This window comes from Saccopteryx bilineata, chromosome 5, assembly GCF_036850765.1.
Source record: "Saccopteryx bilineata isolate mSacBil1 chromosome 5, mSacBil1_pri_phased_curated, whole genome shotgun sequence".
Lineage (NCBI taxonomy): Eukaryota > Metazoa > Chordata > Mammalia > Chiroptera > Emballonuridae > Saccopteryx > Saccopteryx bilineata.
This window is the reverse complement of record NC_089494.1, coordinates 69,390,168-69,415,170: the sequence shown is the minus strand read 5'-3', so window position 1 is coordinate 69,415,170 and position 25,003 is coordinate 69,390,168. Positions and strand designations below refer to the sequence as shown.

At 35.8% G+C, this 25,003-nt stretch overlaps 1 protein-coding gene across 2 annotated transcripts in view; it reads left to right on the top strand.

The window, feature by feature from the left end:
- XIRP2 (xin actin binding repeat containing 2) overlaps nt 1-23,148 on the top strand; it is an 84,578-nt gene extending 61,430 nt beyond the window's left edge. Inside the window, exons 5-9 of one of the 2 annotated variants that reach the window (XM_066233528.1) lie at nt 367-439; nt 1,509-1,639; nt 2,271-11,616; nt 13,853-13,986; nt 21,293-21,428. In XM_066233528.1, coding sequence (XP_066089625.1) covers nt 367-439; nt 1,509-1,639; nt 2,271-11,616; nt 13,853-13,947 — 9,645 coding nt within the window. In that variant the 3' untranslated portion in view covers nt 13,948-13,986; nt 21,293-21,428. Of the gene's footprint in view, nt 1-366; nt 440-1,508; nt 1,640-2,270; nt 11,617-13,852; nt 13,987-21,292 lie in introns of both variants that reach the window. The other variant, XM_066233529.1, reaches the window with a different exon arrangement.
- The last annotated feature ends 1,855 nt before the right edge of the window (nt 23,149-25,003 follow it).

The window sequence follows — 25,003 nt, the reverse complement described above, 5'->3', positions numbered from 1 at the left end:
CCAAACAATTATTAGAACTATGTGGAAATTCTGACCTTGTTGTTAGCAGTTGCTTTTGTTGTCCTTCATGTATTTAAAAATCAATACATATCAGTGTCTCTTTCATCATTTTTGAGTTGACAGTCTTTGAAAAATAAAATAAGCCTTCTAAAAATATGAGTGCATTTTAAGTGTCAATTCATATATGTTCTGATATAGCATGAGCCCATGCATTAAAACACATGATAGAGGAATTAAATTAGCATCTCTCTATGTGCACTGAAGTCTTAGGATAAAAATCACTGTGAAATAATGAATTAATGTGCAGCACTGACTCTATAGACTCCTTAAAAGCCATTATTTATATAAAATTATTTTTAAATACAGGTCGCTCATCTCGAAAAACATGCTGAGGAAAGAAACCAAGCTTCTCAGTTCCATCAATATGTTCAAGAAACAGGTAAGAATCTCATATTATATGACCCCAATATACCTTTCTTCTATTCATATGTGTGTATTTGAATGGAGGACTTCCAAAGCACAGTCCTCTTCCTCTCCCTAAGTAAAGTTAGTAACTATGACTCATGGTCCCAAAGAGGACGGGTAGTATTTCTGTGTATAATTAGGTTCAGACTGTGATGATAGATGCAATAAGCTTCTAAAATAGTTCACTGCCATCAATCCTATGAGGTATTCATTCTAAAAGCTATGTGATAAGACAACCACCTTAGAATTGCTTTTTGCCTCAGGGAACTACAATAAAATTTGATCTTTATCAAGCTCCTGAGAACAGAAGTGTTATTTAGCTGGTATTACTTTTAATAACAGATTTAAGCACTTTAAGTCTATCTCTCCAATTTACAGATACAATATTAGACTACAGGCAAATCTGTGCAAGTTTGCAGAAAATGGGTAGAGTTTGTCTTGCCTAAATAAGGAGAATGAAAGTTTTGATGTCCTAAAAAGCTAAAAGGGAAGATTTAAGCCAACTATGATTGAAATGTTACTTGACTATCTCTGTATTTTGTTTCTGCTTAAGGAAGTCAGTCTTCCTTTTTTTTCTGCTATTCTTTTCTTGTTTTATAACTTTTATTATTTTTTTCCTGAGCATAAAAGTAAAACATGCTTGTAGAAAATTTGGAAAATACTGCATGTGGCAAAAGTAGGTTTACAGTTGTGAGTATGTAAAACAGAGTTTATTCTTGTATTATTATTTGTTAATTATTATATTATTTTCCAGATGAACAACCGTAAACCTACTTTTGCCCCACCCTGTATATACAATTAAAATAAAACAATAGTTTATAACTTATGACTTCCCATCCAAAGATAACCACCACTATTTTTCTTTGTCTAGTCCTTGACATACACTAATTTACATGATGAAAGAGTGCTATCTGTCTACATTTATATCTTGAATCTTTTTACTTAACTGATATTGTGAGAAGTTTCCCATGGCATTATAATTTCTTCTCAAACATCACGTTTATTAGTGATATAATATCCTTAGTGTTCTTTGCTGTTTGTAGTCATAGACACACCTGAAGATGAAGAAATTCCAAAGGTTTCAACTAAATTTTTAAAAGAGCAATTTGAAAAGTCTGCGCAGGAAAATTTCCTTTGTTCTGACAAAGAGGCAACCCCAGCCAAGCAGATTAAGGTAAGACCATTTTTCTACACAGAAAGAAAACCAGATGTAAATGCATACATAGCGTTTTCAAATTATTTAATGTTTGAGGTGGTTTTTCAACAACAAAAAAGTATTCCAAACCAATACTTATTCTGTTCCATAGAAGAATATTATTCTACATGAGAAAAGAAATAGAGTTAGAATTTTTCTGACTAGACAAAATAAGGGAAGAAAAGAATGTCATATGCTCTAAACTTAATTAACATTATTTAAAATAATAAATAATGTTTAAAATGTTAGGTACCTTAGCAAAACAAAAACAACCCTCAAAAGTATTTTAAGGCTTTTATTGTTTTCTTCTTAATTATTCTCCATAGCGTATTAAGTAAAAAAGAAAAAATAATCAGGATTATATGTATATGTTAAAATAATAAGTTGATGTATTATTAAATGGGGAATATAATTCTAAATGTATAAATTGATTATAGGAAATATAGTAAACAAACACTGAATATTGTTCTTGGGTAGGTTTCTAAATGAAATATGTCACCTATTATTCCCGATGGAGATGTCATTGCAGATGGACAGGTATAGCACAGTGCCCAGGAAATCTCCACCACTCCACCCATCTTTATAAGATTTGATTTTCTTTCCTTTAAAGATTAAAAGTGAATATGAAGAGATTTTAAAGCCATCACCAACTCTGGGTACATCTTCCACTTCTTGCACTTCAACCAGCCAGAGGAAAGAAACATCAACCACAAGATATAGTGACCACAGTGCCACTTCCTCAACTCTGGCACAAGTTCATGCCAGTCCTTCAGGAAAGACAGAAGAATTTCCTCCTCCCCCACCTGATATATTCCAAACCCCATTAGATGTGACAGCATTTTCCCAGTCCCCTGAATTTACCAGCCCTCCTAGAATACCACCAATCCCCAAAGAATTATATTCCAAGCAAAGAAATTTGTATGAATTAAATCGTTTATATAAGCACATCCATCCTGAGTTAAGAAAAAATTTAGAAAAAGACTATATCAGTGAGGTTTCTGAGATTGTTTCTAGTCAAGTGAACACAGGGAGCTCAGTGTCGGCAGATGTACAACAAGCCCGGTATGTTTTTGAAAACACAAATGACTGTTCTCAAAAAGCTCTTACCTCAGAAAGAGAACACTTGGAGTGGGATGAAATTCTAAAGGGTGAGGTGCAGTCCATGAGATGGGTCTTTGAGAATCAACCATTAGATTCCATCAACAATGGCTCTCCAAGTGAAGATAACAGCTCCAAGGGTATTGCTGATCAAGAAATCATTGCTGGTGGTGATGTGAAATATACTACATGGATGTTTGAAACCCAACCCATAGATACATTGGGGGATCATTCTTCTGGCATTGAAGAATATGCTGAGAAAATTCCTGAGCTAGCCAGGGGAGATGTCCGCACAGCCCGGTGGATGTTCGAAACAAAGCCATTAGACTCAATGAATAAAATTCATCAAAGTCAAGAGGAATCAGTGACAACTGCCATAAAAGACATAACTGGGGGAGATGTCAAGACTGTGAGATACATGTTTGAAACTCAACATCTGGATCAACTTGGACAGCTTCATTCAGTAGATGAGGTTCACCTACTACAACTCAGGTCTGAGCTCAAAGAAATTAAGGGAAATGTGAAAAGAAGTATTAAATGTTTTGAAACTCAACCATTATATGTTATTAGAGATGGTTCAGGTCAAATGCTAGAAATAAAAACTGTTCACAGAGAAGATGTCGAAAAAGGGGATGTGAGGACAGCACGCTGGATGTTTGAAACACAGCCGTTGGACACAATTAACAAGGATATCACAGAAATTAACGTCGTCAGAGGAATATCCATGGAAGAAAACATCAAAGGTGGGGTGACTAGGGCAAAGTGGTTATTTGAAACTCAACCTTTGGAGAAAATCAAAGAAGAATCAGAAGAGGTCATCATAGAAAAGGAAAAAATAATAGGTACAGATGTGTCCAGAAAGTGTTGGATGTTTGAAACGCAGCCATTAGACATTTTAAACAAAGTTCCTGATGCAGATTCTCTAAGAACTGAAGAGAAAATAGGGGGTGATGTACAAACCACTAAGCATCTATTTGAAACACTTCCAATAGAGGCTTTAAAAGATAGCCCAAATGTAGGAAAACTTCAAAAAATCACTGCCTCTGAAGAAGAAAAGGGGGATGTTAGGCACCAAAAGTGGATTTTTGAAACCCAACCTCTGGAAGAGATTAGAGAAGATAAAAAAGAATACATACGAACAGTGAAACTTGAAGAAGTTGACAGAGGAAATGTAAGAAATTACACACATATCTTTGAATCAAACAATTTAATTAAACTTGATGCATCACATAAAATAGAGGTGGAAGGAGTCACAAGAGGTGCTGTAGAGTTAAATAAATCACTCTTTGAAACGACACCCCTATATGCCATTCAAGATCAGCTTGGAAAATATCATCAGGTAAAGACAGTCCAGCAAGAAGAAATCCTGAGAGGTGATGTAAAAAGCTGTAGGTGGCTTTTTGAAACAAGGCCCATTGACCAGTTTGATGAAAGCATTCATAAATTTCAGATAATTAGAGGAATATCTTCACAAGAAATACAAACTGGAAATGTGAAATCTGCTAAATGGCTGTTTGAAACCCAACCTCTTGATTCAATTAAATATTTTAGTAGTATGGAAGACTTAGAGAGTAAGACTGAGCAACCTGCAGACATTGTTAAAGGGGATGTCAAAACCTGTAGGTGGCTTTTTGAAACCCAGCCAATGGAATCTCTTTATGAAAAAGTTTCATTAGTGAATGGCAGTGAAGAAATTCATAAGGGAGATGTCAAAGCCTGTACTTGGCTCTTTGAAACTCAGGCACTTGATACCATAAAAGATGACTCTGAATCAACAGACAAATTACAAACTGTTAAACAGGAGGAGATCCAAGGTGGGGATGTTCGTACAGCATGTTTTCTTTTTGAGACAGAAAATTTGGACAGCATACAAGGAGAAGAAGGGAAGGAAATCAAAGGTGTACAAATGAATATCCAAACTGGGGATGTCTCCAGCATGAGGCATAAATTTGAAAATCAGACCTTAGATTCAATTAGTTCCAGTTCAGAAGAAGTTTTGAAAAAGATCAAAACTCTAAAAATTGAAGACATTCAGAAAGGCAATGTTTTACATTGTAGATGGCTTTTTGAAAACCAACCCATTGATATGATAAAAGAAGTTCAAGAAGGTGATGAATTAGTTAAGACGGTGACAGATATACAAGGTGGGGATGTAAGAAAGAGGTGCTTTATCTTCGAGACTTTTTCTTTAGATGAAATTAAAGAAGAATCTGACTATATAAATACCAAAGAATCTATTACTGAAGAAGTAATAAAGGGTGATGTAAAAAGCTACAGAATGCTCTTTGAAACTCAGCCACTCTATGCAATTCAAGACCGAGAAGGGTATTATCATGAAGTGACAACAGTTAAAAAGGAAGAGGTAATCCATGGAGATGTACGAGGGACAAGGTGGCTTTTTGAAACAAAACCATTAGATTCAATTAGTAAATCAGAGACTGTGTATGTTATTAAATCTGTCACACAAGAAGATATCCAGAAAGGAGATGTTAGTTCTGTCAGGTATAGATTTGAAACACAGCCACTGGACCAGATTTCAGAAGAATCACATGATATTGTGCCCACTGTGGACCATATTCAAGGTGGAGATGTAAAGACAAGTAAACACTTTTTTGAATCTGAAAATGTTAATACGAATGCTTATATAAGAACAGTAAGTGTCAATGAAATACGAAAGGGCAATGTTAAAACATCTACGTGGCTATTTGAAACTCATGCTATAGATGAGCTAAGAGGGGAAGGATCAGAATATGAAAACATCAAAACAGTCACCCAGCAAGATATGCAGAAAGGTGATGTAAAGCAGGCAGTATGGCTTTTTGAAAATCAAACTTTGGATTCTATTAAGGAAGCAGATGAAAGCATCACAGAAATCATCAAGGAAGAAATTCCTCCTTCTGATGTCAAGACAACTACATGGCTGTTTGAAACTACACCCCTTCATGAATTTAATGGGAATAGGGTAGAAAAGGTGGAAATTATCGGCAAGAGTATTAAAAAAACCTTAGAAGAACTCTACTCTCAAAAAGTTATAGAGGCTCCTGGAATCATCATTGAGGCTGACGAAGTTGGCGATGTTCGAATGGCAAAATACAAGCTAATGAATCAAACATCTCCTGAGATACAGAAAGAAGAAATTATCAGGGTTGATCTCAGAAATATAATGATGAATCTACTTTCCAAAAGAGACTGTACGAAAAGAGAGATTATGGTTAATGAAGAAGAGAAAGGAAATGTTAATTTGACCAAAACTCAATTATTAAGCAGTTCAGCAGAAGTTTATGCTGAAAAAGAAGAGATAGTAAGTGGTGATGTACAACAAGCAATAAAAAAACTGTTCTCTGAGGAAAGATCTGTAAAGAAAGGCATTTTAATTCAGGAGGATGAAAGAGGAGATATTAACATGACCATCTACTGTCTTCTTCATGAAAATGCTGGTGATACACTTGAACGTGAACAAGTAATAGGGGGTGATGTAAAACGTATGATTCATAATTTGCTATCTTCTGCATCAAAGAATAAAATATCTGAAAGGACTAAACTCGATGCCTCTGAGAGGGGAAATGTTCAGTTTTTTACAACATGCATAGAAACTGGAGCTTTGGATTATCTCAAACAACTCCAGACAGGGTCAGATGAAACACTAACAGCTAGAACAGAAGAAACAGAGGAAAAAATAATTGGTGGTGATGTAGAGGGCACAAAACTGTTACTAAATAAAAGCCAGTGTCAGGTTGAACGTACTATTAATGAAACTGATATCATTCCAGGAGATGTCCATAATACAGTTAAGCTTTTCATGACAGAGCCCCAGAGTACATCTTGTAAGACAACCAAAGAAGAAATTATAAAAGGTAATTTGAAATCAACCCTAAATTCCCTCAGCCAGTCCATAAACCAGAAAACAGTAGCTAAAACAGAAGAAATTATAAAAGGTGACATGATGGCCACACTTAAGTCACTTAAGGAATCAAGCCACCCTTGGGAAGAATCTAAACAGCCCAATGCCATGCCTGATGACTTTGAGAAAGCTATTGAATGCCTTGAAAAAACTGCAAAGACAAGGACAGAAATCCTGAAAAAGGAGCTCATCCTAAATGACCTTGAAACCTCATTAAGGAATCTGAAAGAGGCACAAGGAGCTTTCAAAGAGGTAGATAGAAAAGGTGTGATCAAAGATGTGAAAGCTGTGATGGCAGGATCCTCACAAGAGCAGAAAACAGAGATTCATCAGATGGCTGTCCAGACAGACAAAAAACCTGTTCTTCAGCCAAGACCAGGACCATTTGAGCCAGCAGCCAGGTGGCAAGGAAGAACAGATACTTTCACCCAAACTTGTCATGGGAATTTAGTAGAAGAAAGAGCTGAGGTTAATCTTCCAAAAGCCCCTAAAGGCACAGTAAAGATTGTCATAGACCGTGAACAAAACAACGATGCTCTGGAGAAAAGTCTTAGAAGACTATCTAATTCACAACACAAAGCTATTAAAAATGTATTAGAGTCAGGGGACAAAATGGGTGTCTGGACTGATACAACAGAGCAGCTTGGAAATGAATATATGAGCAGACAATTGACTTCACCAGTGTCAGTTAAGGAAAATCTAAAAACTAAGGAATCAGAGACAGTGAGAGAATGGAGGAAGGATGTCTTTAACTCTGCCCAATCTATTGATAAAGCAGTTGGAGGGCAACAGACTCAAACTTGCAAACTGAGGAATGATCACCAGAAGACTGAGCATTTCCCTGTAAAGGGTTTAAAAAATACCAGAAACACTAAAATATCAACAGATAAACAAAGCTCTTGCCCCAGTCCAACCCAGAGTCCCGTCAGCAAGATAGTTGGAGAAACTTGTAAAGTTTCAGCGGACTTTCAGAAGCAAACCTTGTTAAAGCAAGAGATGCAGTATTGTAATAAAGATGTAGAGAAAAAGAATGTGAACCCTCAACCAGTGTGGCAGACTTTGCCTATAGATCAAGACTTATCAAATGTAACAGAAGTGAAAGTCTCCCAAAAAAGCCACAATAAATTTCAGGCAACTGACAGAAAGCAGAAGACTGATGTACTTCTGAACAGCCAGGACTTTCTAATGAAGACAAATACTTCTGCAGACTTAAAAAAGGCAATGGAAATGTCTTTTAATCCAATCAACTTGAACCCTGAAAATAATGTGAAAGAAAGTGAGTGCCCTCTACCACCTCCATCTCCACCTCCTCTTCCACCTTCCAATGCATCATCTGAAATAGAATTTCCTCTTCCTCCTCCACCTCCTGTGATGATATTGCCTGAAAAAAATGGCTTTCTGCCCTCACTATCCACAGAGAAGATAAAAGCTGACTTTGAAAATTTCCCAGGCCTTCTTCTTCCCCCACCACCAGAAGATGAGAAATCTGAAAGAGAATGTCCGTCATTGTTTCTACCACCTCCCCCTTCTCCAACTCCATCTCTGAACCCAGCACATGTTCAAGAAAAGCACAGTGGAACATTTGTACAATGTTCCCAAGAAGAAGCCTCACACTCTCAGCAAACTTATTCTCAGGCTAAAACAATAACAGGAAAATCAGGAGTACGTCTGCCACCTCCCACATTACCGAAACCAAAATTGCCTAAGCATTTAGAAGAGAAAAAGTATCATGGTCTCCCAAGAGTTGAACTGAAAAATTCCCTGACAGATGTAGAATGTAAAACTACTCTCTCAAATGATCAGAAAAGAGTAATAATGGTGACTAATGATAAACATGCAGAGACAAAGCAGAACATATCTAGAAGAAGTCTTCCTGAAAGAAAAGAATTATCTATTGATACTACAAGGTCTCTTTCACAGACAGTTCCAGAAACTTTACTACCCAGGGAAAAACAAGGAAAAACTCCTCTTGTCAAATCTCATTCATTTCCTGCGGGTTCAGGACAACCAAGTCCAAAACCTTATATGAGAAAATTTAAGACACCTTTAATGATTGCTGAAGAAAAATACCGACAACAAAGAGAAGAGCTTGAAAAGCAGAAACATGAGAGCTTTTGCTCCAACATAGTCAAAACAGAATGCCAAACTCAAATATCAGGGCTAGAAAAGGAAATGCTGTTACAAAAAACAAAGGAGGAGCTTCTCCTCCCTGGAATGGATTCAGGGGTCACTGTAGCCCAAACCAACCCAGACTCTCGAAGTCATTCTCAAGTACGAGGAGTGTGTACTGATAACGACCTTCCTACAACACCAGCGGTGACAGCTGCCGCCAAGAGGCTCCAGCATGTTCTAGCAGCCTCAGAGGACAAAGATACCATGAAAACAGACATTTTACAGAGCTCAAGAGACATGATACAATCTAAAGCAGCTTGTGAAATTAAACAGAGTCACCAAGAATGCAGTATACAACAAACACAACAGAAGAAGTATCTGGAGCAGTTGCACTTGTCCCAAAGCAAACCAGCTTCCCCAAATTTCAAAGTTAAAACCATCAAGCTTCCAACTCTAGATCATACATTAAATAAAACAGACGACAGCTACGCAAGCCATAAAAAACAGTCTGAAGTTGATGTTCAAACCATTACCAAACAGCAGCATAAGGAAACAGAGAGAACCGAAGCAAGTGCTGAATATAGTAATAAGCAACCTGTGGCTGAAAGAAATCATCAATTACAAAAGAAAGAGAAGAGAGTAACAATAAAATTGCCTACAGAACCCTCAGGGAAAAGCCATGAAAGTAAGCTCAATATAGTTCATGAGAAGCAAAGAGAAGTTAGAGAATCTGAAAATGGCAAACTTCTAGAAAGTGAAGAAATAATTCAGGGCCCACTGATGATTAGTCCAAAAGAAGAGAGACTAATTGTTAAAGGAAAACAAGAACATTTGAATAAATCAGCACAGAAGGTAGTCAAGCAAAAGGTTACTAATGTACATCTTGATTCACAGACTGGGAATTTTCAGCAAACACAAATACAGACTTCTGAAAGCCAAGTTAAACATAAAAAATTGGCCCAGCCATACAATAATCTTCAAGAAGAAAAATTGCTTGGAATCAAGGGCATTCAACAGAAACAAGTATTTTCTAATACTAAAGATTCAAAGCAAGAGATTACACAAAACAAATCTTTATTTTCCTCTATGAAAGAATCCCAAAAGGATAATGGAAAATGTGCTATAAATATATTGGAATTTTTGAGAAAACGTGAAGAACTACAACAGATTTTGTCTAGGGTAAAACACTTTGAAGCAGAGGTGGATACAAATGGTCTTAAAATCTTTCAGACACTGCTAAATATTATTCCAGTATGGCTATTAAGTGAAGAAAAAAAAGAGTATGGAGCTCGCATAGCTGTGGAGAATAACATAGAAAAAATCAAAGAAGAAATAATACATATTAAGACTCAAGCAGAGGATATGCTCCTGTCTTGTGAAAATATAATTCAAACGGCCATGATATCCTCTAAAGCAGAAAACCAGAGAAACAGACCTACAAGTCTGAAGGAAACATTACATAAAGCGTCTAATGTTAACATCAGCTATATTCAAAACACTGAACAAAAAGAAAATACCATTGTAGAAGAAACAGAGCAGCACCAAGCAGAAACCCATCCTGCAGCAACTACTCGCAATCATGTGAAAACCTATCAGGAAATTAAATTGGATGATAACAAGATTTCTCCTCCCTCTTTGAAAACACGTCCACCATCACCAACTTTCATAACAATTGAGTCTACTGCACGGCGAACAGAAATACCAACTAAGGATGAGCCTTTTCAGTCCCCTAAAAAGGACAGTTGTTCTGAACCATCACCCAGAATGCCTGTGTCACAAACATCTAGAATTCACAGAGCAAACACCTCCCCTTCTCCACCCAGGAGTCGCTCTGAACAACTTGTCAAACTCAAAGACACCACTGCAAAGTTATCCAGAGGGACTATCCCGCGTTCATCAGTAACTCCAGTTCCAATTGTAGAGAAGAGGTCTGAGATCATCACGTCACCTGCAACTCTTCGTCGTCAAATAAAGATAGAAACTCGTGGTCAGGACTCTCCTACAATAACAATACCTATAAGTGTAAACCCTGTTGATACTGGGTCCTTCAAAGAATGCATGGAAGCTAAAGAAGAAGTTAGAAAAGTAGAGAAAAGGGCAACTTATGTTCACAAAGATGGAATAAATTCCACCAAGGGCATAGTGCCAGATACTGAAAGTTTTGACTCAATTGAAATCATCCAAAAAGTGGAAGGGCCTCATCTGTCAGAGCACACACAGAGATATGAAGCAGCCAACCGAACTGTTCAAATGGCTGAAGATTTTGTGAATGACCATGAAAATGAAATAAACAGATGGTTCAGGGAATTTGAGGATGGCCCACTTTTTGAAGCAAAGTCAAATCCAAGAGTTTATGTAAACGGAGAAGCAAACCGTAATATAAAACAAGAAAGTCATACATTTTGTAAGGAAGAATTTGGATTAACATCTTTAGAAAACACTAATTTTACAGGCTTTTCTTGCAATCATCCCAGAGAGTGGCAAGAAAACATTCCTGCTAAGCAGCCCAATGCACGCTCTGAAACAAGGTCTCTAAGTGAACACTTCTCAGGTGTGGATGCCTTTGAGAGTCAAGTTGTTGGGTCAAAGACAACGGTGTCTCCATCGCCTACCTCAGAAGCTGGCAAATCTGGCTTTGACTTTAAGCATGCCCCACCAACCTATGAAGATGTCATCGCTGGTCATATTTTAGATATTTCTGATTCACCTAAAGATCTCAAGAAAAATTTCCAAAAAACATGGCAGGAGAGTGAAAGATTTTTTGAACGTGTGGGATATGCAACCTCAGATGCTGCTGGAGCTGAGATGAAAACCAACTTCCAAGAGGAATCTGCCTTCATAAGTGGTAAATGAGCTGCAAAATGTGAAGTAACATTAACCCATTTAAAGGCATGTGTTCCATAGCTAAGGCGATTTGCAGTTAAAAGAGTGCATGGAAGTAACCAAACAATATAACCTAAGACACTAATACCTTTCCTGGTTGCTAATGTCCTTCTCTTCACAATGCTTGCTTTTACTACTTTCTCTTTATAAAGCATCTGATTTGTCTGCACTGTATGAGAATAGTAAATGCTATTACATATATAAATTATTAAGACCTGTATTTTTCAAGGTAAGTAAGGGTTTGAATAAAGCAACAGATAAAGCTATTGTTATTGAGATAGTATTAATGATTATATATAACTATAAATTTAATAGTAACTCTACACCCATACCACATTATTAATATTCCTTATTAAAATTATTAGTTCATCCACTTATTAAAGACAATATTAAATAATATCTTTTGACTTACTATTGATGTATTTTTAACTCCCAGACTAAGTGGTTGAGTTGGAATTCATTACAGCTGGGTTATAATCCAAGAAACAATTTACACTCATCATATGTGCTTTAAAGAATTTATTGATTGGTATCTCTAACAAAAGTGTAGGTATGCAACTAAACCTTTGTATATTTAATTATTATTATTGAGTTGAAAAACATTAACTTCCTCTAATACCACTGTTTTTTAATATATATGATTTTTTTACCTTTCTTAAACCCAAAATGGTAGCTCAATTAGCCTCATTCACAGATAGACATGGACAATACATTTTTTAACTCTGATTATATTTGGAAGAAGGGAGATGTAAAATATATTATCTTATTTTAACATCAAAGAACAGTTCATTTATTTATTTTCCCAGACTTTATAATTAATGAGGCTTCGTAATAAAAGGATTTGACATAATTAATGTGCATCATTAGTGTATGTAGTCCATTCTTTTAGACAGATTGAAGGAAATAGCAAACTTAATAATAAAAATTGCTGAAACTAATAGTTATGCCTCTATCGTATTTGCAACATATGTGTCTAGTTTATCAAATTCATATGATTTCTTAATGTACTTGCTTCTGGCATTATTAAGCAAAGTTGTCTAATTAATTTCAAATTCTCAGTTTCTGTTAAGATAGCTAAAAATATATAGAAAATACACACAAAAAAACCTGATGTTAAATATGGAAACATGTATACAACATAATTGACTGTCCAAATGATGTGGAGATGTTGGCCCAAAATCTATATACTGTAGTTGACCAATGTCACCCTGTTAAATTTAATCATCTAAATAAAAAGAAAAAAATATGGAAACATGTTCTCTACTACACTCAAATAAACAAAAGAGAATCTCTTAGTAGCCAAAATTAAGCCTCAAAGCACTACAGTATATATATATATATACTGTGTATTTGTATTAAAACCCTTGAGCATATGTGCTTTTGTATATAACTAATATAAAAGCTTAGTTATTCTCACTTGATCATTGTAAAGATCAAAGCAAAACTGAGGTGAAAGTTCTGTGTCAGATTTGAAACCATATCCAAACATTAGTTAGTAATTTACTATTATTTGAGAAGCTAGCATTCATCTGAGAGCAGCAGCACATGACTATAGAAAGTTTAGAGCAAGGAAAGAGGCTATAAAAAGCAGATGTGCAAATCCCAGAAGCCCTACAATCTAAAGCCATTTAGGTTGAGTATAAATGGCCCTAAACATTTCAATGCAATCGCAAGTCTCATTGGATTCAAGTTAATAATTGCTGCCATAAATTCAACACTAAGTCATCAAGAAAATATTTAACAAATACAATGTCCTCAGCTTAAAAAATAAAAGATATGCACATATTTTAGAAATATCTCTCCAAACAATAAAAGCTTTGGACCAAGTTAAATATAAATTTTTATATATAGAGAAAGTTTAGTTCTAGGATGATACATACTCTCAGGATTCTGTATGGCTGAGTTCACCATGAATTATTTTTAATGTTTTAAAGTTGATAAACATGTTTTGCTCATATATGCTTCCTTAAATAATAAAAGTCAACTTGTACAATGTATAAAATAATAGAGAGAGTAGAGTAAGGCATCTCAGACCCAATGTAAGAATGGCTTAATCCAGGAAAGCAGTACCAGGACAGTAGCCTTAGAGCTTTCTATTTTAACAGCATGGCCAGTTAATATATTGCTGTTGTTTGTTTTGTTCTTACGATGTGGTTGAAGATAATACTAAATAAACCTTTGTAAACTTTTATTTTTAGAAACTGCTTCTCCAAGACAAGGAAATGTGTATACTCTGTCAAAAGACAGTTTATCCAATGGAGTGCCTAACAGCAGACAAGCAGAGTTTTCATAAGTCCTGCTTCCGATGCCACTATTGCAACAGTAAACTGAGGTAAATGTTTTGTGGTCTGTGGCACAAACTTTAAGCAGCCTGTAGTGTATGTAAGTGCACTAGGAAAATGTAAGTTTTTCCAGATCTTGCTGCCTTCAGTTAACACAGCCACAGAAGGGATGTGGTCGTGTTCTGTTATGCTTTGCTCAGGGGGGCTGTGACTGTTTTGCTTTTGAAATTTTGTTTTCTGAATCAAGTCAAAAAGAGTTCCTTTGTGTGAATATAGAGATCATATAGATAAAAATATTAAGAGCTACTGTGAAAATAACAATTTTTAAGTTACTAATTTAATCTAAAGTCTAGACTCTAAATCAGGAGTCAGAAAACATTTTTTGTAAAGGGCCAGATAGTAGATATTTTCAACTTTGCAGGCCATGATGTCTGTTGTTACTCAACATTCCAGTGGAATGGAAAAGCAGCCATAGAAAACCAAACAGATGCAGCTATAAACTAATGGACCTACTGTATTCCAGTAAAACTTCATTTACAAAAACAGGTGGTGGGAGCTAGAATATACCTGTTTGGGCTATTCCATCTAAGTGGGGGGGGGGAAGAATTTAGAATATGTCAACGTCAAGTCAGATAAATACTCTGTATATTCTATAGTTAAACAGAAGACCTTACGAACACAGTTATAAGTGCACTCATTTTCCAAAACTCTTGAAGTAAATACGTTTAAATAAATGTGTCATTTGGTGTGGCTATAGTCTGAAATGCTGAATTGTAATTATTATGCTAAATGTACAGCTTTCAGACTGACTTTTTTTTTTTTTTCCATTTTTCTGAAGCTGGAAACGGGGAGAGACAGTCAGACAGACTCCCGCATGCGCCCGACCGGGATCCACCCGGCACGCCCACCGTGGGGCGATGCTCTGCCCACCAGGGGGCGATGCTCTGCCCATCCTGGGCGTCGCCATATTGCGACCAGAGCCACTCTAGCGCCTGAGGCAGAGGCCACAGAGCCATCCCCAGCGCCCAGGCCATCTTTGCTCCATTGGAGCCTTGGCTGCGGGAGGGGAAGAGAGAGACAGAGAGGAAAGCGCGGCGGAGGGGTGGAGAAGCAAATGGGCGCTTCTCCTGTGTGCCCCGGCCGGGAATCGAACCCTGGTCCTCCGCACACTAGGCCGACGCTCTACCGCTGAGCCAACCGGCCAGGGCTTCAGACTGACTTTAATTGACAAAGTCAAATACTCCTCACTGCAATGTTCTTTTCTCTTGTTTCCATGACACCAGAGTATAATGGTTTTTTCTCCTACCCTCTGTGTGTTCCTTCTCAGACTCCTGTGTGTGTGATTCTAGGAAACTCTACTCAGATGTTAGAGTTTCCTAGAATTCTGTTAATAGGCATTTATTTTTCTTAGTGTTTAAATTCTTTCTCTTTTATCACATTCACGCTCAAAACTGTAATCATCATCTATGTGGAAATAACTCTGAAATCGGTAGCACTAGCCCAGGACTCTCTTCTGTGTATCAAGCACTTATATCTCAATGACTATAGCTCCAATTAGACTTTTCATAAGTACAGAAAATTCAACATGCCCCATTATCTTCTCTCTACCAATATTGCTTTCTTGACTTCATGGTCATTATGCTACTCTCTCAGTAAATAGCACTAACATTAACTCAATGATTAAAACATGAAGTTACATTTGACTCTTTTCTCTCCTCTGTTCCCTGCACCCAAGCAATGACCAAGCCTTATAATTTCTGTCCCATAAATACCTCTTGAGCTGTATACTTTGCTCCATGCCCACAGACCAGGTATCTTTCAAACAAGTGTATCTCTCACCTGTACTAATGCAACAGCCTCTCTAGGTAGTTGGTCTCCCCGCCTCAGGTATCTCTCACTACCATTACCACTCACCCACGTGCTCAGTGCCATGCTCCATGATATAGTGAGAACGCTCTTTCTAAAATGAAACTCTGAGGTCATTCCCCTGTTTAAAACACATATTGGCTTTCTCTATTATAAAAAGTTAAGATCTTAATATAAGTTAAAGGCAATTAAGGATCTTGCCTCTGCTCCTCTCACAACACCCCTTCCTCCCAATGCATGTTACTTTTCATGAAAACTGAATTTCTTTTAGTTCCACAAAATAATTAATTGTCTTTCTCATTATTATCTGGTCCTAAATGTTACTTTCAGTCCTTGTAGGGGTTTTCCCATGCCTCTTCCCAGCTCTCCGTTAGACTAATACCTACTCACTCTGTAGACTTCAACTGAGGCTTCCTGTCTTTGAAAAGGCCTGCTTTGACCTCCTAATATGGAGAAAGTGTCCTTCCTCTGTGTTCCCAAGTATTCCCTGTGCTTGTACCATTTTAAACACAGTCTAATTTAATTGTCCCCACTGTAGGAAATGTGATGTTAGTCTTGCCAACATCTAGTAAAGGCTGACATATTATAAGAACTCAAAGATATTAATTCAATGACTGATATTTTTAAAAAACCATTGTACAAAGAACCACAAGTACAAAAAACTAATCAAAACAAGTATATGGCTCAATAAATTATTATAAAGAGCACATTTTATAGGCACTATTAAGATCAAGAAATACAACATAGGCAGCCACTGCAGAAGATCCTTCCATGTTCCCCACCTAAATACAACCTGTTATGTCTTTCCTGTGAGTAAATAATATCCTTTTCAATAATTGCTTCCTTTGGCCCTGGCCAGCTGGCTCAGTGTTAGAGCATTGGCCTGGTGTGTGGATGTTCCAGGTTCAATTCTTGGCCAGAGCACACAGGAGAAGAGCCCATCTGCTTCTCCACCCCTCCCCTTCTTGCCTCTCTCTCTCTCTCTCTCTCTTTCTCTCTTTCTCTCTCTCTCTCTCTCTCTCTCTCTCTCTCTCTCTCTCCCCTCTTTTCCCACAGCCATAGCTTGAATGGTTTGAGCAAGTTGGTCCTGGGCTTTGAGGATGGCTCCATGGCCTTGCTAAAGTACTTCGGTTGCTGAGCAACAGAGCAGTGGCTACAGATGGGCAGAGCATTGTCTGATAGGGGCTTGGCCAGTGGATCCCTATGAGGACACATGTGGAAGTCTGTGTCTGCCTTCCCTCTTCTCACTGAATTAAAAAAAATATGCGTCCTTTCATATTTATATTTTTTTATCTAAATGTGCTTTCCTAGATACTATACTATAGTTTTATACATTTTTTTTAAATTTTGATATGGCTTTTATGTGTTTGTTTGTGTGGGTTTTTTTAAGCTATAGGTCTTCCATCCATTCTTTTCTTTCCTTACAATTTATTTGGGAAGAACCCAGGATATCTGACCTATAGTTTCCCACAGTCTGTATTGGCTGATTGCATAGTCATAGTGCAGTTCACATGCTCCATTCTCCTCTGTATTTCTGACAAATTGTCACTTGAATCTGGTTTTTGTAAACTAAGATTTGATGCCTTTACAAGTACATAGGAAGTGTTGACAAGAGTACAGTAAGCACATATGTCTTCTTGTCTCTTATTTGTGATCATAGCAGATATTGAAGCTTAATTCCTATATCAATTAATTGATATTTGCAAAATGTTGATATTTTTGCTTCCTCATTTTCATTATTAATTTGAATATTTTTACAGGAGATGCTTCTCTTTATCTACTATTTGGCTATATGGTGGTAGAGATGGTGAAGGAAAGGCAAAATAAATGCATAATTTTTTTTCTTTTATTTACCAGTCTTGCTAATGTATTTATTTTTTATTTAACAATAACAATGAAATGGTCCCTTATCATCCCCTAGAGGTAACTAATTTTAAAATGTTTTTAATGCCGTTATAAACTCATAAATTTATACATATTTGATTGGTTTCAATCAGATGCAATTATTATTATTATTACTGAGGCTGAAATTATTTTATCCCTGGAGAGTAGAAACCCCTTCAAGTTGTCTTATTCCTTTTGACAAGACTTAGTAATCTTTACTAGTTTCCTCATTATCTGATAGGATTAGTGCCATACAAATCTTGTGTAAATTTACTACCCCAGGCCTGAAATCAGTCATTTCTCCAAGCCCTGGTTTCCTTAAGTAAGAAATGGCATTTCAAGACCATAATCTCGATGTTCTTTCTACTGGGTTGGTCACTATTTCTAAGCCTTTTCAGGGTTAAGATCTAGGATAGCAATTTTCAACTGGTGTGTGCCACAGAATTTTTAAAACTAGCAATACTTAACTATTTAGTCAAGTGCACTGACCTCTTTTCCCTTAGATTGTCAAATTTAAAAAATGGTAAAAGCCAACACAACAAAAGCTATCCAGTTTAAATGCTATGTCTTAAACCATAAATATATAGATCATATAATAATGTTGCATATTATTGGTCACATTGCATAATAAGGTTATACCTGATAGGTTAGTGCTTAGTAACTGAAATTCTTATATGCAAATATAGGCACCTGTTTGTTTAAAAACACTTTGGAGCAAAAGTGGTAGGTAATTACTAGTATCATTTTTTTGTGAATCAATCAAAATTATACTATTTTTTATCAGATCAGCAAAAAATATATTTTTGCTGTGCCGCAGAATTTTAGCAGTTTGTGTGTCCTGTGAGGTAAAGAAAAGTTGAAAATCACTGAGCTAGTAAATGCATATAAAGAAAAGTCTATATCATGACTTTGTAGCGATATTTCTAAATTGAATTCAAAACCACATTGCTTTTGCTTAGCTTCTTCTGCGTGACATTTATACGTCTTTTCTTTCATTTTGTGAGTTCTGGTTCTCAATACAAAGGATATAACAGAATTAGACTATCCCATATTCATTTGGACAATTTCTGAAGTAACAAAACTATCAGCACCACTAATTTAATTATCAAAACATAAAAGTACTGCATTTGTTCCCCAGTCAACTTACACCGCATTTTAGAAAATTATTGCTCTGTATATTCAGTGTCATATCACACAGCCACTACATATCACTTTATCTCCCTCTTTTCCCCATTTCTTCTTAGTTTATAGGTAATAATATATTAATCTTAGCATCAGTCCTTATGTTGATGTTTCTGTAGTCATTCTGGTTGTCCAAGTTTATTTTCTAGTAGATTCCTCAGAAAAGGTTCATGGAAACAATATTCTTTTAATTTTATTTATTTATTTCTGGAATGTAAGGCTCTTTTTAATTATAGTGAATATATAGTATTATGTTAATTTCAAACAACATAATGTTTTGATACTTAGATACCTTATGAAGTAATCACCATGAGAAGTCTATTAGCCATCTCTCACCATATAAAGTTACTGTGATATTACTGACTGTATTCCCCCTGCTGTACATTACGTTCACACGACTTATTTATAAGTTTTTATATCCTAATAACAATTTATTCATGATCTTTACAAGGGAAAGTCAGTTTTGCTGAAAGTAAAATACTTGGTTTACACTTTGTTTCATTGAGTATCTTAAATGTATTACTCTACTTTCTTCTGGCATAACATGTTGGAAATTGATAATATCCTAACTTCTTTCCATTATAAGTCATATGCTCTTTGTTTTAAATACACAAAAGATTTTTTCTTTTTATTTAATAGTTCAGTAATTTTACTAGAATAGTTCTTTGCATTGGTCACTCTGGGTCAATAGTATCAATTACTCAGTGTGTGTTTTCAGTTTCATGCTATTTTTTATATCAGGAAATTTTCCTTAAATTATAGCTTTTTAATATTGAACCTGTTTTATTGCTTTATTTTTTATCCAGAACTTCTGTTATTTATACATGGATTTTTATGCCTAGTTTCATATTTGTCTTTCTGTCAAATGCTTATCTCTATTTTTATTTCTAACTGTAAATTCTTATCTTTATTCTCCCATTTCTCTTCTTAAAACACTTTCTATTGTTTATTTGTTCATATAGTTCTTTTAGTTTAGTTTTTATTGCTGACATTTTTTTCTCTTTTATTTCTATTTTTTCTGATTTCTGGTACCTCATTTATGAGTTTTTCTAATTGCAATTCATTCTGGTTTTTTTAGGTCTTTTATCATTTCCTCAATGTTTTCTAGTTCATTATGAAATAATAGGTTAAACTTTTGATGCTTTGAGAACATGTTTTTTTAGCATGCTTTCATTGTTCTGCAGGAATATTATAATGATCCTACTCTTTCATTTCTTATAATAACTTTGTTTATCACTTTGATTTTTTTTTCTGTTGCTCATTTTTATGAGGAACTAGTTTTCCTAGATCATAGAAGGAGGCAAATTCAGGATGGTTCCCCAACTTCAAGATGCTACCTCTTCTGGTATCCATATTCTGGGATGGCTTGACTTCTGGTTCTCCTGCCTTGGTTCCTCTGCCCCACATTAGTCAGGACCTTCTTGTTAAATTCTTCCATCATTATCCAACTCGATTTTAATTCCATCCCTATGTCTTCTTTTCTCAGTGTGGAGTCTTGTTTTCAAGGGGTCCGTTCTTAGAGTTTGACTCCTGCCACCTCTTCAGTCTTTCCTAGCACTGCCCCTTATACTCACTGGCTATTGGAGAGGGCAAAACCCTCCCAATTTCAGCTGCTGTGCTCAGATGGGCATGTGACACTTTCCAGCAAATATTGCCTGGCTATTTTGTGCTCTCATATTTCAGGCCTGTCAGATACCTTCCTTGCTTCCTCTGGTATTACTCATGCAGATGTGACTACCATGCATGTCTTATAGTTGTAGGTTGTTTGTCCTTAACTCCTTGTGTTTTGGGGTTGATGGAGATATATTATCAATTAGTTTTTTTATATATATTTTATTTATAAGTTTTAAGTTTTACTGTCTTGTTGATATATCTGTTTTATGTAGAAATTCAGAGTTATTCAAACATAATGCTGCTCCTTAGACTAAATTTGATTTTAATTTTAACAAGCATTCTATTTGTTGATCTCCCTGAAAAGGCCAGATAAACAATTGCATAGGCACACTTTCAATTCATTCAAAATCCAGTTACCAAGGATATTCAAATAGTTGATTTTTATGTGTGTACTATTTATGATTTATTGAAAATTACAACCCTTCACATAAATCACTGAGTTAGCAAAGATTAGTCCTATCATTTTACACCATGTATAACTAATACATGTGCATTATACTATAATACCTATTATACCAATACCTGACATTCAACATGACATTCTAAATAGTGTAAGACATACATCATGTAGGGTGTTAGTGGTAACTATTATCTAACATGAATGCTCGATTAATAAGCACATTTCTATTACTGGTAGGTTAATTGTACTGAATCTCTGACTCATTCTTGAAATAATTAATTTCTAAATTCCCAATGAATTTGCAGGGCATATATGAAATGCTAAATTTTTTCTTTTGTTCTTTTTGGCAGCTTGGGAAATTATGCATCACTTCATGGACACATATATTGTAAACCTCACTTTAAACAACTTTTCAAATCTAAGGGAAATTATGATGAAGGTTTTGGACATAAACAGCATAAAGATCGATGGAATTGCAAAAATCAAAGCAGCTCAATGGACTTTGTTCTTAACGAAGAACCAAATGTTTGTAAAAACAGTGCAGAACATGCCCCTATGCTTGGAGATCTTAATAAACCTTTAGTAGCTGTTCACAGCAGAAGGCAAAGGGATGATCTGAGAAAATTTGGAGAAAGAGGAAAATTAAAAATCATTTGGCCCCCTTCTAAGGAGATGCCTAAGAAAACCTTCCCCCTTGAGGAAGAACTAAAAATGAGTAAACCTAAATGGCCCCCCAAAATGACAACACCTACAGCCACTGAGTATAAAAGTGAATCACTGACAGAGCACATCAGAACCCTGGAAAATAAAGGACAAGAGCAAGAGAACTTTTCTTTCCTGCCACCGTATATGCCATCCATCCATACGTGTCAGAAAGAGGGTGTTACAGGAATCAAAGAAAAGGAAATGTACGAAGTAAGAAAGGATGAGAAGGAAGGAAATAAGAATGTGCGAGATCAGCTGAATGAGGCTGAAGAGACAAAGAACAAGAGGAAAAGTGAAACGGATCTGAACACCAACCATAATGTGGTTGTGCAGAGTGCTGACAAGGAGAAAAGTGGAAAAGCTAATGAACCCGATGGCGCAGAACTTTTACAGATTCCTAACACTGATGATGAGGTGGTGCCAGATAATCAGAAGGAGAATTTGAATAAGAATAATAATAACAATTATATAGCAGACTCGTCTCTGAATAATTGCAGGCGGGAGACAGCTACTTTAGAATTTCCCAATCCATCACCACTGTCAAGTGAAGCAAACTACACTGCAAATAGATATCAGATTGAGAATTTAGAAAATGCATCTAGAATTTCAGAGTTACTTGGTATATTTGAATCTGAAAAGACTTGCTCCAGGAATGTACTAGCTACAGCTCTCGATAAACAGACTGCCAGAGCCACGGCACAGTCGGCCCCCAAAGCAAGCCTCAGTGGTGGGTTAATAGTAAAGGCGAAAAGTTCAATAGCCTCTTCTGATAAAAACATTTTAAACCTGAAAGGGAATCATTCAAATAACAGAAGTCTACACTTCTTCTTTTCTAACACTGTGAAAATCGCTGCTTTTTCTAAAAAAAATGAGAACATTTTTGATCATGACTTAATAGATTCTGTAGATCAAATTAAAAATATGCCATGTTTGTACTTAAGAAGTGCATTTGAGCAGGACATCAAACATTGGCATGGTGAGACAATGGGTGCGGCCCACATTAATGGGAGTGAATGTGCAGCTAAGCCTACATTTCCCAAAGTGGAAGTCCAGTCTGAACAGCTCACCGTGGAAGAGCAAATTAAAAGAAACAGGTGCTACAGTGACACTGAGTAAAACAGCTCTGGCCACCTGCGGTCCTCACTCAGGCACTGAGACATAGCACTGTCCTGAAATAAGACTTCTGGGATTTTGATAACCTTTTGTTGAATTTGTAAATGCAATGTTAAGAATTCTTATATCTACCACACTGGGATATTCATTCTATTACACTATATGATCTTTTCCATAATTGGTTTGAATCTACTTTAATTCTGAATAGAATGAAGAAATGAAACAATATGGCTATGTTTTCCTGTCAAGAGGCATTAGGCATATCACTCTGTATTTCAACATGCCAGAGAATATCATTGGTGTGATTCTATAATGCTGGTATTTATCACAATTCTTATACTATCCCTATAATTTTGGCTGAAATAAAATTAAATTTCCTGGGATGCAAACCAAAATACTTCTGTTACTTTTTTTCTATGCATATCATTCTAAGTGCATATGTTTTCCATGACTAAGGAAATATTTGTCTTGGGGTAAGTATTTAATATACATGTGCACATGCACACACACACATAAACACACATACTTCTTGAAAAAATAAATACTAAATGAAAGTCACATTATTAGAAAACATAAACTTTTCTTTCTCATTTTTGTTCTTATTTTAAAAACAAAAGAATTATTATTGGTTTTTAAAATAATTGACTATATTAAACTATCATGGAACATGTCTATAAACATTTAATAATATCAATTTTCTCTAGAATAATGTGGAGTCCGTACTCAGAAATTAATTGAACTGCAAAGGTTTTAGAAATTATTTACATAAATTGTGTACATTGTATTACTTATTACCTACTATGTGCAACTGATAAGTATACAAACCAGATGCTATGTTTTGTCAGGCTGGATGCATCACTTTCCTTAGATGACATTTAGGAGATTAAAAACAAAACAAAACAAAAAACATCTCAAATACGCTTAAGAAATCCAAATACTATTTTATTTAATAATGGGTATTGCTTCGAACTAATTATGGTGAATCTCCCAGCAAAATAAATAGCAATCTTTAGGAATTCAAGTATAGCTAAATACACAAATGAAAAATTCAGTAGATTTTCGTATTGTTGCAGACAGTTGGTTGGCTAGGGCTACCTTCACACAGTACCACAGACTGAGCGGCTTAGAGAGCAGAAATTCATTTTCCCACATTTCTGGAGTCTAGAGTTCTGAGATCAAGCTGGCAAGCTGGTCTCTTCCTCTGAGGCATCTCCAATTGGCTTGTAGATGGCGATCTTCTCTCTCTTCATGGTCTTCCTCTGTGTGAGTCTGGGTCCAGATGTCTTCTTCTGATACGTGTCATACTAGATTAGGGCCTACTTTAATCATCTCATTTGAACTTAATAACCTTTTTAAAAGCTCTATCTCCAAATATAGTCATGTTCTGTGAAACTGAGGGTTAGAACTTGAACATATTAATTCTAGGCACACAATTCAACCCTTAACAGTAATAATCACATTTCACTTTTTTGACTTTTTTCTGAATACATGTGTATTAATATTATGAAACATCTTTCCAGTAATATTTCACTTTGGATTGATATCACAGAACCATGTCATATATAGACATGCTATAGAAGTTAATATAACCAGAAACATAATTCTCTTTCAAAGGAATTAAGACAAGCCTGTAATAGACCATATGCTTTACCAGAGGAAGCTGTGTGATGGCGCAGCCTGGCAAGGAAGGGCTTTTGCATCATTTATTCAAGACTAGGTCTTCCAAGGAATCTTACAAAAAATGTACTATTCCCCAGAAAAGTGTGCTGAATTATATTTTACAGCTTTCACACAATCAATCCCTGTGACAGATTTGGGGCTCTGGGCAGCACATTCTTTGGACCGAGACAATGGTTTTCCTACAGTGCAATAAAACTGCACAGTGCAAATCTTCCCCCAATTTACTAGAGTGCAGCCAAAAGTGCACCTGGCATATTCCCCCCAAAACTAATAATTTTCTATAAACATCTCTAGAGTAATTTTTAAAGGCACATCAATTTTTTTTAAAGAACTGGAAGATAAAAAAGGGATACAATTTCTGCTGTGTTTTGATAGTTCCTAACTACTGGTTACTATCCAATGGAGGAGTGGAAAAGTTTTCTCGTTGCTAAGAAAATGAACGTACAGAAGGACAATTATGAATGTTGAAGTGAAAGAGAAGTGCAATACATTTATTTTCTCTCTCAGAAAATGTTATTGAGAACAAGGGTGATTTCCAAATCTAATGTAAAAGTTTTGAAATC